The following is a 17,740-nucleotide window of genomic DNA, read 5'->3' on the forward strand; positions in this document are numbered from 1 at the left end:
GTAGTACCTAATGTTCTGGTCATCCTGTTTATCAACGGGGGCTCTGTAGTACCTAATGTTCTGGTCATCCTGTTATCAACAGGGGCTCTGTAGTACCTAAAGCTAATGTTCTTGTTTTCAGCCTGAGAACATCATGCTGTTGGATAAGAATGTTGATCTGCCGCGCATCAAGCTCATAGACTTTGGTCTGGCTCATAAGATGGATCAGGTCGGGACGGACTTTAAAAAGATCTTTGGGACACCTGAATTTGTGGGTAAGTATTTCAAGGCATTGAGGAGGACGTCATGTTTATGTATACCAGGCTTCATCTACATTTTATTGACTGATATTTGACAATAGACCATGTTGGAGAGAATGTGTAGTGTTGTTTCATTGTGTTGTGTTGTCATTGTGTAGTGTTGTCATTGCGTAGTGTTGTCATTGTGTAGTGTTGTGGCATGTCATTGTCTAGAGTTGTAGTGTTGTCATTGTGTAGTGTTGTCATTGTGTAGTGTTGTCAGTGTGTAGTGTTGTGTCATGTCATTGTGTAGAGTTGTAGTGTTGTCATTGTGTAGTGCCATTGTGTAGAGTTGTTGTGTCATTGTGTAGTGTTGTCATTGTGTAGAGTTCTTGTGTCATTGTGTTGTGTCATTTGCACACTTGGTATTCTCTCAACCAGCTTCACCTGGAATGTCATTGTGTAGTGTTGTGTCATGTCATAGTGTTGTGTCATTGTATAGTGTTGTGTAGTGGAGAGACTGTAGTGTGTTGTGTCATAGTGTTGTGTCATGTCATAGTGCTGTGTAGTGGAGAGACTGTAGTGTGTTGTGTCATAGTGTTGTGTCATTGTATAGTGTTGTGTAGTGGAGAGACTGTAGTGTGTTGTGTCATAGTGTTGTGTCATGTCATAGTGCTGTGTAGTGGAGAGACTGTAGTGTGTTGTGTCATAGTGTTGTGTCATTGTATAGTGTTGTGTAGTGGAGAGACTGTAGTGTGTTGTGTCATGTCATAGTGTTGTGTCATTGTATAGTGCTGTGTCATTGTGCTGTGTCGTGGAGAGACTGTAGTGTGTTGTGTCATGTCATAGTGCTGTGTCGTGGAGAGACTGTGTAGTGTTGTGTCATGTCATAGTGCTGTGTCATTGTGCTGTGTCGTGGAGAGACTGTAGTGTGTTGTGTCATGTCATAGTGCTGTGTCGTGGAGAGACTGTAGTGTGTTGTGATAATATGTATTTCCAGCTCCAGAAGTCGTCAACTATGAGCCTCTGGGTTTAGAAGCAGACATGTGGTAAGAGCTGATAACTACCTCGCACGCATTGGTTTAATTTATACAACATGCTTTCACACACACACACACACACACACACACACACACACACACACACACACACACACACACACACACACACACACACACACACACACACACACACACACACACACACTCATACACACACACACACACACACACACACACACACACACACACACACACACACACACACACACACACACACACTCATACACACACACACACACACACACACACACACACACACACACACTACCAGTCGAAAGTTTGGACACACCTACTCAATTAAGGGGTTTTCTTTTTTTTATTACTATTTTGTAGAATAATAGTGAAGACATCAAAACGATGAAATAACAGATATGGAATCATGTAGTAACCAAAGAAGTGTTAAACAAATCTAAATATTTTTTAGATTCTTCAAAGTAGCCACCATTTGTCTTGATGACAGCTTTGCACACTTGGTATTCTCTCAACCAGATTCACCTGGAGTGCTTTTCCAACAGTCTTGAAGGAGTATGCTGAACACTTGTTGGCTGCTTTTCCATCAATCTGCGGCCCAACTCATCCCTAACCATTTCAATTGGGTTGAGGTTGGGTGATTATGGAGGCCAGGTCATCTGATGCAGCACTCCATCACTCTCCTTCTTGATCAAATAGCTCTTACACAGCCTGGAGGTGTGTTGGGTCATTGTCCTGTTGAAAAACAAATAATAGTCCCACTAAGCGCAAACCAGATGGGATGGAGTATCGCTGCAGAATGCTGTGGGAGACATGCTGGTTACGTGTGCCTTGAATTCTAAATAAATCACCATCACACCTCCTCCTCCATGCTTCACGGTGGGAACCACAAGTGCAGATATCATCTGTTCACCTACTCTGCGTCTCACAAAGACACAGCGGTAGGAACCAAAAATCTCAAATTTGACTCATCAGACCAGCGGGCACACTTCCACCAGTCTAATGTCCGTTGCTCGTGTTTCTTGGCCCAGTCAAGTCTCTTCTTCTTATTGGTGTCGTCCTTTAGTAGTGGTTTCTTTGCAGACATTTGACGTTGAAGGCCTGATTCACACAGTCTCCTCTGAACAGTTGAGATGTGTCTGTTAATTGAACTACAGTGCCTTGCGAAAGTATTCGGCCCCCTTGAACTTTGCGACCTTTTGCCACATTTCAGGCTTCAAACATAAAGATATAAAACTGTATTTTTTTGTGAAGAATCAACAACAAGTGGGACACAATCATGAAGTGGAACGACATTTATTGGATATTTCAAACTTTTTTAACAAATCAAAAACTGAAAAATTGGGAGTGCAAAATTATTCAGCCCCTCCAGAAGTTCAGTGAGGTTCTCTGAATGATCCAATGTTGACCTAAATGACTAATGATGATAAATACAATCCACCTGTGTGTAATCAAGTCTCCGTATAAATGCACCTGCACTGTGATAGTCTCAGAGGTCCGTTAAAAGCGCAGAGAGCATCATGAAGAACAAGGAACACACCAGGCAGGTCCGAGATACTGTTGTGAAGAAGTTTAAAGCCGGATTTGGATACAAAAAGATTTCCCAAGCTTTAAACATCCCAAGGAGCACTGTGCAAGCGATACTATTGAAATAGAAGGAGTATCAGACCACTGCAAATCTACCAAGACCTGGCCGTCCCTCTAAACTTTCAGCTCATACAAGGAGAAGACTGATCAGAGATGCAGCCAAGAGGCCCATGATCACTCTGGATGAACTGCAGAGATCTACAGCTGAGGTGGGAGACTCTGTCCATAGGACAACAATCAGTCGTATATTGCACAAATCTGGCCTTTATGGAAGAGTGGCAAGAAGAAAGCCATTTCTTAAAGATATCCATAAAAAGTGTCGTTTAAAGTTTGCCACAAGCCACTTGGGAGACACACCAAACATGTGGAAGAAGGTGCTCTGGTCAGATGAAACCAAAATTGAACTTTTTGGCAACAATGCAAAACGTTATGTTTGGCGTAAAAGCAACACAGCTCATCACCCAGAACACACCATCCCCACTGTCAAACATGGTGGTGGCAGCATCATGGTTTGGGCCTGCTTTTCTTCAGCAGGGACAGGGAAGATGGTTAAAATTGATGGGAAGATGGATGGAGCCAAATACAAGACCATTCTGGAAGAATGCAAAAGACCTGAGACTAGGACTGAGATTTGTCTTCCAACAAGACAATGATCCAAAACATAAAGCAAAATCTACAATGGAATGGTTCAAAAATAAACATATCCAGGTGTTAGAATGGCCAAGTCAAAGTCCAGACCTGAATCCAATCGAGAATCTGTGGAAAGAACTGAAAACTGCTGTTAACAAATGCTCTCCATCCAACCTCACTGAGCTCGAGCTGTTTTGCAAGGAGGAATGGGAAAAAATTTCAGTCTCTTGATGTGCAAAACTGATAGAGACATACCCCAAGCGACTTACAGCTGTAATCGCAGCAAAAGGTGGCGCTACAAAGTATTAACTTAAGGGGGCTGAATAATTTTGCACGCCCAATTTTTCAGTTTTTGATTTGTTAAAAAAGTTAGAAATATCCAATAAATGTCGTTCCACTTCATGATTGTGTCCCACTTGTTGTTGATTCTTCACAAAAAAATACAGTTTTATATCTTTATGTTTGAAGCCTGAAATGTGGCAAAAGGTCGCAAAGTTCAAGGGGGCCGAATACTTTCGCAAGGCACTGTATGTAAAGCATTTATTTGGGCTGCAATTTCTGAGTCTGGTAAGTCTAATGAACTTATCCTCTGCAGCAGAGGTAACTCTGGATCTTCCTTTCCTGTGGAGGTCCTCATAAGAGCCAGTTTCATCATAGCACCTGATTATTTTTGCGACTGCACTTGAAGAAACTTTCCAAATTTGACATTTTCCGGACACCTAATAATGGACTGTCGTTTCTCTTTGCTTATTTAAGCTGTTCTTGCAATAACATGGACTTGTTTTCTAACCAAATAGGACTGTCTTCTGTATACCACTCCTACCTTGTCACAACACAACTGATTGGCTCAAACGCATTAAGAAGGAAAGAAATTCCACAAATGAACTTTTAACAAGGCACACCTGTTAATTGAAATGCATTCCAGGTGAATACCTCCTGAAGCTGGTTGCCAGAATGCCAAGAGCGTGCAAAGCTGTCATCAAGGCAAAGGGTGTCTACTTTGAAGAATCTCAAATATAAAATATATTTTGATTTGTTTATTAACACTTTTTTGGTTACTACATGATTCCATATGTGTCATTTCATAGTTTTGATTCTTCACTATTATTCTACAATGCAGAAAATAGTAAAAAATAAAGAAAACCCATTTTGACTGGTACTGTAGATACACACATAGATACGCACACACAGATATACACACATAGATACAGATACATACACACAGATACACACACAGATACACACATAGATAGATACGCACACACACACACAGATACACACACAGATAGATACACACACACACAGAGATACACACACAGATAGATATACACACAGATATATACACACAGATAGATATACACAAATAGAAACACACACAGATAATACACACACAGATAGATATACAACCGCAGATAGACACACAGATAGACAGACACACACACACACACACACACAGATAGATAGATAGATAAACACACAGATAGATAAACACACAGATGCACACAGATAGATATACACGCACACATATAGATAGATAAACACACAGATAGATAGATAGATAAACACACAGATAGATAGATAAACACACAGATAGATATGCACACACACATTAGGATAGATAAACACACAGGTAGATAGATAAACACACAGATAGATACACACATAGATAGATAAACACACAGATAGATATACACACACACATATAGATAGATAAACACACAGGTAGATAGATAAACACACAGATAGATATACACACACACATATAGATAAATAAACACACAGATAGATAAACACACAGATGCACACACAGATAGAGAAACACACAGATAGATATACACACACACATATAGATACACACATAGATAGATAAACACACAGATAGATACACACACAGATAGATATACACACAGATAGATAAACACACAGATTGATAGATACACATAGATAGATACACACAGATAGATATACACACACAGATAGATACACACATAGATAGATAAACACACAGATAGATAAACATACAGATAGCTAGATAAACACACAGATCGATAAACACACAGATAGATAGATAAACACACATATACACACACACATACAGATAGATAGATACACAGATAGATATACACACACAGATAGATACACACACAGATAGATAAACACATAGATAAATACACACATAGATAAACATACATACACCCACATAGATACACACTCACAGATACACACAGACACACCGTGTGTTCCATCCACCAACCTCACTACAGATACAACACCAGGACAGCAGACAGGCTGTGAATCATCTCCGCTGATGAACCTTGTGTTCTCCTCTTCTGTCACAGGAGCATCGGAGTCATCACCTACATACTGTAAGTAGAAACGGTTTAAAGTAGATGGCTTATACATCTATTGATGTGACAGTTTGGACAGTGTCACTAATGACTGTGTGTGTTTTCAGTTTGAGTGGAGCGTCGCCGTTCCTTGGTGACTCGAAGCAGGAGACTCTAGGGAACATCTCAGCCATAGCCTACGAGTTCGATGATGAGTTGTTCAGCAGGACCAGTGAGCTGGCCAAAAGCTTTATACGACAACTACTGGAGAAAGACACCAGGTTAGGGGTTAGAGATACACATAGGTCAAAGGTCAGATGAGAATAAAGACCCGTATGTGGAGTTCTGAGCTAGCCAGCTGCAGAGGAGAGATCTCAACCTTAACACTGGGTGTGTCAGTGCTGAGCGATTCATCAAAATGTAGGTTATCTTTCAGTTTTTAAACAACTAATTGAAATTAAAATGATTTGAATTCAATTTTCTTCAGGGTTTTCCTGTGAGCTCAATGCGCACATTGCGTAGTTTCTCTGGAGATGAATCAGATCAAGCCCAAACTGTGTGATGTAGTAGGGAGTTGTAGTTTCCAACAGGCCAATATTCAACATAGTTTCATCCAGAAAACATGGTAATTAACTACAATGACCATAATTCATTGCGCGCCTCCTTGTCCGGTCTGTGTGTTTCTTTTAGTGTGGGGCAGACACAGAAAAATGCATGATGGAGAGGGACAGAGGGCAGTTTTTTCACAAGTTATCTTAACCTGAAAATACATAATCCAAGTCATTAATAGTTGCAATTCAGCAGTCATAAAAGTTATGTCTTATTTACTTTGAAGAACTACTAAAATAGTGATTTTGTCAGGCAGCAACTCTATAGAGATGATGACTTGGAAGGAAATAGTATAGGAATCAAATAAAACTAATGTAAGAGTATATACAGTGGGGGGAAAAAAGTATTTAGCCAGCCACCAATTGTGCAAGTTCTCCCACTTAAAAAGATGAGAGAGGCCTGTAATTTTCATCATAGGTACACTTCAACTATGACAGACAAAATGAGAAAAAATTTTTCAGAAAATCACATTGTAGGATTTTTAATGAATTTATTTGCAAATTATGGTGTTTGTTTATTATTGTTAAGAAATGATCGGCAGTAATGGGACAGTCACTAAAATCAGGGGACTTTGATTAATTGTTTTATTCTGTTTTGTTACAGCGTTCAACCCACATAATGCATAGCGCATTTCATTATTTTAAAAAAATATACACCGAAAACAAGATTATTTTGAAATAATCCAACCGAAACGACCTCAAAAAGCACTGATTGCTCAGCGCTAGTGTGTGTTACTTAACATCAATCAATCATATTTATTTATGAAGCCCTTCTTACATCAGCTAATATCTCAAAGTGCTGTACAGAAACCCAGCCTAAAACCCCAAACAGCAAGCAATGCAGGTGTAGAAGCACGGTGGCTAGGAAAAACTCCCTAGAAAGGCCAAAACCTAGGAAGAAACCTAGAGAGGAACCAGGCTCTGAGGGGTGGCCAGTCCTCTTCTGGCTGTGCCGGGTGGAGATTATAACAGTACATGGCCAAGATGTTCAAATGTTCATAGAAGACCAGCAGGGTCAAATAATAATAATCACAGTGTTTGTAGAGGGTACAGCACCTCAGGAGTAAATGTCAATTGTCTTTTTATACCCGAGCGTTCAGAGTTAGAGACAGCAGGTGCGGTAGAGAGAGAGAGTCAAAAACAGCAGGTCCGGGACAAGGTAGCATGTCCGGTGAACAGGTCAGGGTTCCAGGCAGAACAGTTGAAACTGGAGCAGCAGCACAACCAGGTGGACTGGGGACAGCAAGGAGTCATCGGGCCAGGTAGTCCTGATGCATGGTCCTCCATGGGCTCAGGTCCTCCTGGAGGGGAGGGAGAGAGAGAATTAAAGGGAGCATACTTAACAAGGATCCACCCCTTTTTTTTTTTTTTTTTACCCAAAATGATATACCCAAATCTAACTGCCTGTAGCTCAGGACTAGCATCCCTCCAGTATTCATCTTTCATTGTTAATTGATTAGTCACTGGACTTGTTTCCTTGAGAGACAGAGACACAATATCCAGCTGGGTAGGAACCTACAGTACATGCATAACCCAGAGGTTGTCAGTGTCGAGGCAGGATGGGACTTGTTCACTTGCCAACCATCTGTTTTCATAGAGCGGCAACACTTCTTTATGTGTGTGTGTACGCGCGTCCCCTCGCTAAGCTAACAAACCTTTACTGTTGTTCTTTGCCTTTCAGAAAACGGTTGACAATCCATGGTGCTCTGAACCATCCCTGGATACAGGTAATGGTTTATTATATAATGTTTTATTTGTTGAACACTTTAAAGACTATAACATTCTGTTCTGCAGAGATTGAAATGTTGCCACCCTGACTGACTTCTTCCCCCTCATATCATTTTTCGGTGGCTATACAGAGCCAGAGATGCAGGAGTCATTTGATTTAGCTATTAAGAACTTCAACGACTGTTATACAGTTAGATATCTTGCTTTCGTAAATTCACTCTGGCTATCTACTCCGATTTCAGAGGACTGCTGAATTTATGAAAGCACAACACCTGCTGAATATGACCGGTGTCAGTAAATGTAGGCACAAAGAAAAGGCCTAACCAGCTCTGCTACGACGAGTAAAAAGTAAAAACCTTAATAGTTAGTAAAGAACTCTCTGGATAACATGTTAACAGCCTAACCAGCTCTGCTACGACGAGTAAAATGGTCAGAGTGGGGTGTTCTCTCACTTGTGTCTGGAAGTAGCTAGCCAACTTTAGCCCGTTAGCTTGGGTGCTTGGTTGGGACAAGCATGCATTGGCAGGCAAGCTGCAGAAGGACATGGAGGCTACAATTCCCCATCGTTTATCAGTGCAATTTTGACGGCCAACTAGCTGAAAAAGTTTGAGAGGGTTTATCTAAATATTCCTGCATTAGATTCCTGCATTAGATACTCAATATCACTGGACAGTTTTATCTCCATCTCTTCATTCAAAGACACGATCATGGACACTCTCCTAGCCCCCGTCCCTTCCTTTTGGTAGGCCGTCATTGTAAATAAGAATTTGTCCTTAACTGACTTGCCTAGTTAAATAAATAAAATAAAACATGTTTAATTTATCCTTAGCCTTTGAAGGCGTAGAAGGCCCATTCTTCCCCACTGTGTTTGGGTTAGTACTCATTTTTAGAATGGCTATTTTTTTCACCGATATGTTGTTCTGAAATATTAACCCAGAAATACTGGACATGTTGAACTCTTATCATGGTGGTGAATTGGACTCACATTATTCTGGTCTTGTCCCCCTCTTCGTCTCGGTTTGCTCCGGCCTTGAATCGGACACAACACTGTTGCTTACTATAGATTTCCTAGGTATAGATCCCTGTCTTTAACCGTGTGTGTTGTCCCCCTGCAGCCGATGGACTCCAGACAGGCCCTGGTAAAGAGACAGTCTGTGGTCAACCTGGAGAACTTCAGGAGACAATACGCCCGACGCAGGTGGAAGGTAAAACACGACATTAGGAGTAAATGGAAAGAAACCTTTTGGGGAATTAATTTATACACTTGGTTGCTCTCCTAATCACAACTGTGTGTCTGCCTCAGGGCCTACATTCCCTCCCAGCCTGGTTTGATTTGTGTAGATGGAGCCTCTTATCACTCTGAACTCTCCCCCCTACAGCTTTCCTTCAGAATTGTGTCTCTCTGTAACCATTTAACTCGTATGATGAAGAAAGGTCATCCCAAGCTGGCAGACCAGGACGAGGTACGTACACTAGGAGCTCACAGTCTAGTCCACAGGAGGCTGGTGGCACCTTAATTGGGGAGGACAGGCTCGTGGTAATGACTGGATCGGAATGAGTGGAATGGTGTCAAATATATCAAACATGGTTTGATGCCGTTCCATTTGCTCCGTTCCAGCCATTATTATGAGCCGTCCTCCCCTCAGCAGCCTCCACTGCTGTAGTCTACATTTAGATAGTCATCTTATCCAGAGTCCTTCATCAGACGCTCTTATCCAGAGTCCTTCATCAGACGCTCTTATCCAGAGTCCTTCATCAGACGCTCTTATCCAGAGTCATTCATCAGACGCTCTTATCTAAAGAGTCAAGTTTGATGTTTTTCTACATGAGCTATCACTGGTAGCAACAGATCTATGGGTTAACTAGATCAGTTCTACAGCAGGTCTATGGGTTAACTAGATCAGATCTACAGCAGGTCTATGGGTTAACTAGATCAGATCTACAGCAGGTCTATGGGTTAACTAGATCAGATCTACAGCAGGTCTATGGGTTAAGTAGATCAGATCTACAGCAGGTCTATGGGTTAACTAGATCAGATCTACAGCAGGTCTATGGGTTAACTAGATCAGATCTACAGCAGGTTTATGGGTTAACTAGATCAGATCTACAGCAGGTCTATGGGACCGGCAGCATGATTCTATTACAGTGTTTAGTATAGTATGTGTTGTTAGCAGTATACAGTAGGCAACAGTACAGTCCCTGTGAAAGGTGTTATAAATATGCCGCCTGGGTACTGTCACGGTGCAGAATGCTGCTTCTGTTTTCCACAGACATGTTATTCTGTTAGTTCTCAAACTAAAATAAGTAATACATAATTAACTCTGTTGATGGTTGCACACTGTACATTCAGTTGTTTTGGGAAGAGAAGTGTGACTGTGTGTGTGACAGACAGTGATGGCATTCTCTGAATGCAAAATAAACCGTATGCTGCAATTTGAGGCATGTTGTTGAGTGGTAAGGGTGGTGCACAACAGTTGTTTCTGGCTCAGGGTAAGGTTACAGCTCGGGTTAAGAGTTTGCAGCTCGGGTTAAGGTTTGCAGCTCGGGTTTGCAGCTCAGGTTAAGGTTTGCAGCTCAGGTTAAGGTTACAGCTCAGGTTAAGGTTTGCAGCTCAGGTTAAGGTTACAGCTCAGGTTAAGGTTTGCAGCTCAGGTTTGCAGCTCATGTTAAGGTTTGCAGCTCAGGTTAAGGTTTGCAGCTCAGGGTAAGGTTTGCAGCTTAGGTTAAGGTTACAGCTCAGGTTAAGGTTTGCAGCTCAGGTTTGGAGGTCATGTTAAGGTTTGCAGCTCAGGTTAAGGTTTGCAGCTCAGGGTTAAGGTTACAGCTCAGGTTAAGGTTTGCAGCTCAGGTTAAGGTTACAGCTCAGGTTAAGGTTTGCAGCTCAGGTTTGCAGCTCATGTTAAGGTTTGCAGCTCAGGTTAAGGTTTGCAGCTCAGGTTTGCAGCTCATGTTCATTTTTGCAGCTCAGGTTTGCAGCTCATGTTAAGGTTTGCAGCTCAGGTTAAGGTTTACAGCTCTTGTTAAGGTTTGCAGCTCGGGTTTGCAGCTCTAGTTAAGGTTTGCAGCTCGGGTTAATAAGGTCTGTTGTTTTATCATACTTCCAGAGGGACTGTGAGAGCGACCAGGAGACGGAGATGATCATGAAGAAAAGACCCAGAACCAGGAAGAGAAGCAACACTTCCTGAAACTTGCCTGTCTTTTCTGATTTGTTGAATGTGTGTCTGTAGCACACACGATTGGTCCAAAAGCAGTCACAGAGACTAATTCAAAAACTGCTGTCCATACAATGTCTTTTATATGTTGCACAGCATTCTAAAAACACATTTTCTGGGGCAATAGATGAAACACGTTGATAGTGTTTCCTAGATAGTGTGATTTCAGCGCCAACAGAAATGGTATTTGAATCCCTGCCTTCTGTAAAGCTATCTAGATTGTAGAAATGTACATGTGATAGGGGACAGGTTACAAGGTACAGGTTAGGATAGGGGACAGGATAGGGTACAGGTTAGGGTACAGGTTAGGATAGGGTACAGGTTAGGATAGGGTACAGGTTAGGGTTACAGTGGACAGGTTAGGGTTACAGGTTAGGATAGGGGACAAGTTAGGGTACAGGTTAGGATAGGGTACAGGTTAGGATAGGGTACAGGTTAGGATAGGGTACAGGTTAGGATAAGGTACAGGTTAGGATACGGGACCGGTTAGGATAAGGTACAGGTTAGGATAGGGGACCGGTTAGGATAGGGGACAGGTTAGGATAGTGGACAGGTTAGGGTTACAGGGTACAGGTTAGGACAGGGTACAGGTTAGGGTACAGGTTAGGGTTACAGTTGACAGGTTAGGGTTACAGTGGACAGGTTAGGGTTACAGGGTAACGGTTAGGGTTACAGGGTACAGGTTAGGGTTAGGGTTAGGGTTACAGTGGACAGGTTAGGGTTACAGTGGACAGGTTAGGGTTACAGTGGACAGGTTAGGGTTACAGTTGACAGGTTAGGGTTACAGGGTACAGATTAGGGTTACAGGGTACAGGTTAGGCTGCGGGTTAGGGTTACAGTTGACAGGTTAGGGTTACAGTGGACAGGTTAGGGTTACAGTGGACAGGTTAGGGTTACAGTGGACAGGTTAGGGTTATGGTGGACAGGTTAGGGTTACAGCGTACAGGTTAGGGTTACAGTGGACAGGTTAGGGTTAGTGTTACAATGGACAGGTTAGGGTTAGGGTTGCAGTTGACAGGTTAGGGTATATGTTGGGGTACAGGTTAGGTTTACAGTGGAAAGGAAGAGGACAGCTCACAGATAATTCAATGTTGTTATCTAATTGTCTTAAATAACCAACTTCCTCATTCTGCTATTGTCCTCATAATTGACTAACTTCCTCGCTCAGCTGTGGTCCTCATAAATGAACAACCTCCTCATTCTGCTGTTGTCCTCATTCTGCTGTTGTCCTCATAAGTGACTAACTTCCTCATTCTGCTGTTGTCCTCATTCTGCTGTTGTCCTCATAAGTGACTAACCTCCTCATTCTGATCTTGTCCTCATTCTGCTGTTGTCCTCATAAGTGACTAACTTCCTCATTCTGCTGTTGTCCTCATAAGTGACTAACTTCCTCATTCTGCTCTTGTCCTCATAAGTGACTAACTTCCTCATTCTGCTGTTGTCCTCATTCTGCTGTAGTCCTCATAAGTGACTAACTTCCTCATTCTGCTGTTGTCCTCATAAGAGACTAACTTCCTCATTCTGCTCTTGTCCTCATTCTGCTGTTGTACTCATAAGAGACTAACTTCCTCATTATGCTGTTGTCCTCATAAGTGACTAACTTCCTCATTCTGCTGTTGTCTTCATAAGTGACTAACTTCATCATTCTGCTCTTGTCCTCATTCTGCTGTTGTCCTCATAAGTGACTAACTTCCTCATTCTGCTGTTGTCCTCATAAGTGACTAACTTCCTCATTCTGCTCTTGTCCTCATAAGAGACTAACTTCCTCATTCTGCTCTTGTCCTCAATAGTGACTAACTTCCTCATTCTGCTCGTCCTCATTCTGCTGTAGTCCTCATAAGTGACTAACTTCCTCATTCTGCTCTTGTCCTCATAAGAGACTAACTTCCTCATTCTGCTCTTGTCCTCATTCTGCTGTAGTCCTCATAAGAGACTAATTTCCTAATTCTGCTGTTGTCCTCATTCTGCTGTAGTCCTCATAAATGACTAACTTCCTCATTCTGCTGTTGTCCTCATTCTGCTGTTGTCCCCATTCTGCTGTTGTCCTCATTCTGCTGTTGTCCTCAATCTGCTCTTGTCCTCATTCTGCTGTTGTCCTCATAAATGAACAACTTCCTCATTCTGCTGTTGTCCTCATAAGAGACTAACTTCCTTATTCTGCTGTTGTCCTCATAAGATACTAACTTCCTCATTCTGCTGTTGTCCTCATAAGAGACTAACTTCCTCATTCTGCTGTTGTCCTCATTCTGCTGTTGTCCTCATTCTGCTGTTGTCCTCATTCTGCTGTTGTCGTCATAAGTGACTAACTTCCCCATTCTGCTGTTGTCCTCATTCTGCTGTTGTCCTTATAAGTGACTAACTTCCTCATTCTGCTGTTGTCCTCATTCTGCTGTTGTCCCCATTCTGCGGTTGTCCTCATTCTGCTGTTGTCCTCATTCTGCTGTTGTCTTCATAAGTGACTAACTTCCCCATTCTGCTGTTGTCCTCATTCTGCTGTTGTCCTCATTCTGCTCTTGTCCTCATTCTGCTGTTGTCCTCATAAGAGACTAACTTCCTCATTCTGCTGTTGTCCTCATAAGATACTAACTTCCTCATTCTGCTGTTGTCCTCATAAGAGACTAACTTCCTCATTCTGCTGTTGTCCTCATTCTGCTTTTGTCCTCATAAGAGACTAACTTCCTCATTCTGCTCTTGTCCTCATTCTGCTGTAGTCCTCATAAATGACTAACTTCCTCATTCTGCTGTTGTCCTCATTCTGCTGTTGTCCTCATTCTGCTGTTGTCTTCATAAGTGACTAACTTCCCCGTTCTGCTGTTGTCCTTATTCTGCTGTTGTCCTCATTCTGCTCTTGTCCTCATTCTGCTGTTGTCCTCATAAATTAACAACTTCCTCATTCTGCTGTTGTCCTCATTCTGCTGTTGTCATTCTGCTGTTGTCCTCATAAGTGACTAACTTCCTCATTCTGCGCTTGTCCTCATAAGAGACTAATTTCCTAATTCTGCTGTTGTCCTCATTCTGCTGTTGTCCTCATAAGAGACTAACTTCCTCTTTCTGCTCTTGTCCTCATAAGTGACTAACTTCGTCATTCTGATGTTGTCCTCATAAGAGACTAACATCCTAATTCTGCTGTTGTCCTCATTCTGCTGTTGTCCTCATAAGAGACTAACTTCCTCTTTCTGCTCTTGTCCTCATAAGTGACTAACTTCATCATTCTGCTGTTGTTCTCATAAGAGACTAACTTCCTCATTCTGCTCTTGTCCTCATTCTGCTTTTGTCCTCATAAGTGACTAACTTCCTCATTCTGCTGTTGTCCTCATAAGAGACTAACTTCCTCATTCTGCTGTTGTCCTCATAAGAGACTAACTTCCTCATTCTGCTTTTGTCCTCATAAGAGACTAACTTCCTCATTCTGCTGTTGTCCTCATAAGAGACTAACTTCCTCATTCTGCTGTTGTCTTCATTCTGCTGTTGTCCTCATTCTGCTGTTGTCCTCATTCTGCTGTTGTCATCATAAGAGACTAACTTCCTCATTCTGCTGTTGTCCTCATTCTGCTGTTGTCCTCATAAGAGACTAACTTCCTCATTCAGCTCTTGTCCTCATTCTGCTGTTGTCCTCATAAGAGACTAACTTCCTCATTCTGCTCTTGTCCTCATTCTGCTTTTGTCCTCATAAGTGACTAACTTCCTCATTCTGCTGTTGTCCTCATAAGAGACTAACTTCCTCATTCTGCTGTTGTCCTCATTCTGCTGCAGTCCTCATAAATGACTAACTTCCTCATTCTGCTGTTGTCCTCATTCTGCTGTTGTCCTCATTCTGCTGTTGTCTTCATAAGTGACTAACTTCCCCGTTCTGCTGTTGTCCTCATTCTGCTGTTGTCCTCATTCTGCTCTTGTCCTCATTCTGCTGTTGTCCTCATAAATTCACAACTTCCTCATTCTGCTGTTGTCCTCATTCTGCTGTTGTCATTCTGCTGTTGTCCTCATAAGTGACTAACTTCCTCATTCTGCGCTTGTCCTCATAAGAGACTAATTTCCTAATTCTGCTGTTGTCCTCATTCTGCTGTTGTCCTCATAAGAGACTAACTTCCTCTTTCTGCTCTTGTCCTCATAAGTGACTAACTTCGTCATTCTGCTGTTGTCCTCATAAGAGACTAACTTCCTAATTCTGCTGTTGTCCTCATTCTGCTGTTGTCCTCATAAGAGACTAACTTCCTCTTTCTGCTCTTGTCCTCATAAGTGACTAACTTCCTCATTCTGCTGTTGTTCTCATAAGAGACTAACTTCCTCATTCTGCTCTTGTCCTCATTCTGCTTTTGTCCTCATAAGTGACTAACTTCCTCATTCTGCTGTTGTCCTCATAAGAGACTAACTTCCTCATTCTGCTGTTGTCCTCATAAGAGACTAACTTCCTCATTCTGCTTTTGTCCTCATAAGAGACTAACTTCCTCATTCTGCTGTTGTCCTCATAAGAGACTAACTTCCTCATTCTGCTGTTGTCTTCATTCTGCTGTTGTCCTCATTCTGCTGTTGTCCTCATTCTGCTGTTGTCATCATAAGATACTAACTTCCTCATTCTGCTGTTGTCCTCATTCTGCTGTTGTCCTCATAAGAGACTAACTTCCTCATTCAGCTCTTGTCCTCATTCTGCTGTTGTCCTCATAAGAGACTAACTTCCTCATTCTGCTCTTGTCCTCATTCTGCTTTTGTCCTCATAAGAGACTAACTTCCTCATTCTGCTGTTGTCCTCATAAGTGACTAACTTCCTCATTCTGCTGTTGTCCTCATTCTGCTGTTCTTCTCATTCTGCTGTTGTCCTCATTCTGCTGTTTTCCTCATAAGTGACTAACTTCCTCATTCTGCTGTTGTCCTCATTCTGCTGTTGTTCTCATTCTGCTGTTGTCCTCATTCTGCTGTTGTCCTCATAAGAGACTAACTTCCTCATTCTGCTCTTGTCCTCATTCTGCTGTGTTCCTCATTCTGCTGTTGTCATCATAAGTGACTAACTTCCTCATTCCCATGTACTGTACATCTAAAAAACAGAGTTAGTAAAGATTTGTATTATCTCTCTTGAAAACTGGCCTTACTTTGTATGACTGAAATGTTCAAGTTTTGATATATTTTAATATATTCATGAAATGGGGATTTTGTGTCTTAAGTGGGTCGTGCATGCTGACCACACCGCTCACATTGCCAAATAAATAAATTAATCAATAATTTAATCCAAACTGCTTGCGCACGTCAACGAGCGTCTGCATTGCCAGGCGCTAAAATAGAACTTGGTTCTATTTGTGATGCTGAATGCGCTGCAAGTCCCGCCTCTCCCATCTCCTCATTGGTTTTTAGGAGCATCTACCCACTTGGGTGATTGGAAGCAACTGAGGTCCACACTCCAGTCCAGTTGGTGGTGGTAATGCACCTTAAAGCTGGTTGCCAACCGCCATATAAAGTCTAAGAATAAAACTGAAGGAGGAGAGATTACTAGAAACTGACTTCCCCTTTTATCTGTGGATTAACTGCCACAGTAGAGAACATTAAAAAAAAATCTATCTAATGAATCTACAGTACAATAGTTCAGTACAATAGTTCTATCTATACAATAGTTCTATCTATTCATTCTGTATCTACAGTACAGTAGTTCTATCTATTCATTCTGTATCTACAGTACAGTAGTTATATCTCTTCATTCTGTATATACAGTACAGTAGTTATATCTATTCATTATGTATCTACAGTAGTTCTAACTATTCATTATGTATCCACAGTAGTTATATCCATTCATTCTGTATCTACAGTACAGTAGTTATATCTATTCATTCTGTATCTACAGTACAAATCAAATCAAATCAAATTTATTTATATAGCCCTTCGTACATCAGCTGATATCTCAAAGTGCTGTACAGAAACCCAGCCTAAAACCCCAAACAGCAAGCAATGCAGGTGTAGAAGCACGGTGGCTAGGAAAAACTCCCTAGAAAGGCCAAAACCTAGGAAGAAACCTAGAGAGGCTATGTGGGGTGGCCAGTCCTCTTCTGGCTGTTCTGGCTGTGCCGGGTGGAGATTATAACAGAACATGGCCAAGATGTTCAAATGTTCATAAATGACCAGCATGGTCGAATAATAATAAGGCAGAACAGTTGAAACTGGAGCAGCAGCACGGCCAGGTGGACTGGGGATAGCAAGGAGTCATCATGTCAGGTAGTCCTGGGGCATGGTCCTAGGGCTCAGGTCCTCCGAGAGAGAGAAAGAAAGAGAGAAGGAGAGAATTAGAGAACGCACACTTAGATTCACACAGGACACCGAATAGGACAGGAGAAGTACTCCAGATATAACAAACTGACCCTAGCACCCCGACACATAAACTACTGCAGCATAAATACTGGAGGCTGAGACAGGATGGGT

The 17,740-nt window shown here is 41.9% G+C and overlaps 1 protein-coding gene across 8 annotated transcripts in view; it reads left to right on the forward strand.

Annotated features, from left to right (window-relative positions):
- The window catches only part of dapk2b (death associated protein kinase 2b), a 63,943-nt gene extending 47,528 nt beyond the window's left edge, over positions 1-16,415 (forward strand). For 3 of the 8 annotated variants that reach the window (XM_090230810.1, XM_036968769.2, XM_090230809.1), the window contains 8 exons: positions 122-254; positions 1,219-1,267; positions 5,806-5,832; positions 5,922-6,074; positions 8,083-8,128; positions 9,245-9,334; positions 9,509-9,592; positions 11,234-16,415. In XM_090230810.1, the coding sequence (XP_090086936.1) occupies positions 122-254; positions 1,219-1,267; positions 5,806-5,832; positions 5,922-6,074; positions 8,083-8,128; positions 9,245-9,334; positions 9,509-9,592; positions 11,234-11,314 (663 nt within the window). In that variant the 3' untranslated portion in view covers positions 11,315-16,415. The remainder of the gene's footprint in view (positions 1-121; positions 255-1,218; positions 1,268-5,805; positions 5,833-5,921; positions 6,075-8,082; positions 8,129-9,244; positions 9,335-9,508; positions 9,593-11,233) is intronic. The other 5 variants (XR_016495012.1, XR_016495013.1, XR_005040880.2 and 2 more) reach the window with 5 other exon arrangements.
- Positions 16,416-17,740: the final 1,325 nt, after the last annotated feature.

The sequence above is a fragment of the Oncorhynchus mykiss genome, chromosome 4, assembly GCF_057628025.1.
Source record: "Oncorhynchus mykiss isolate SJ-2025 chromosome 4, ASM5762802v1, whole genome shotgun sequence".
NCBI classification, from domain to species: domain Eukaryota; kingdom Metazoa; phylum Chordata; class Actinopteri; order Salmoniformes; family Salmonidae; genus Oncorhynchus; species Oncorhynchus mykiss.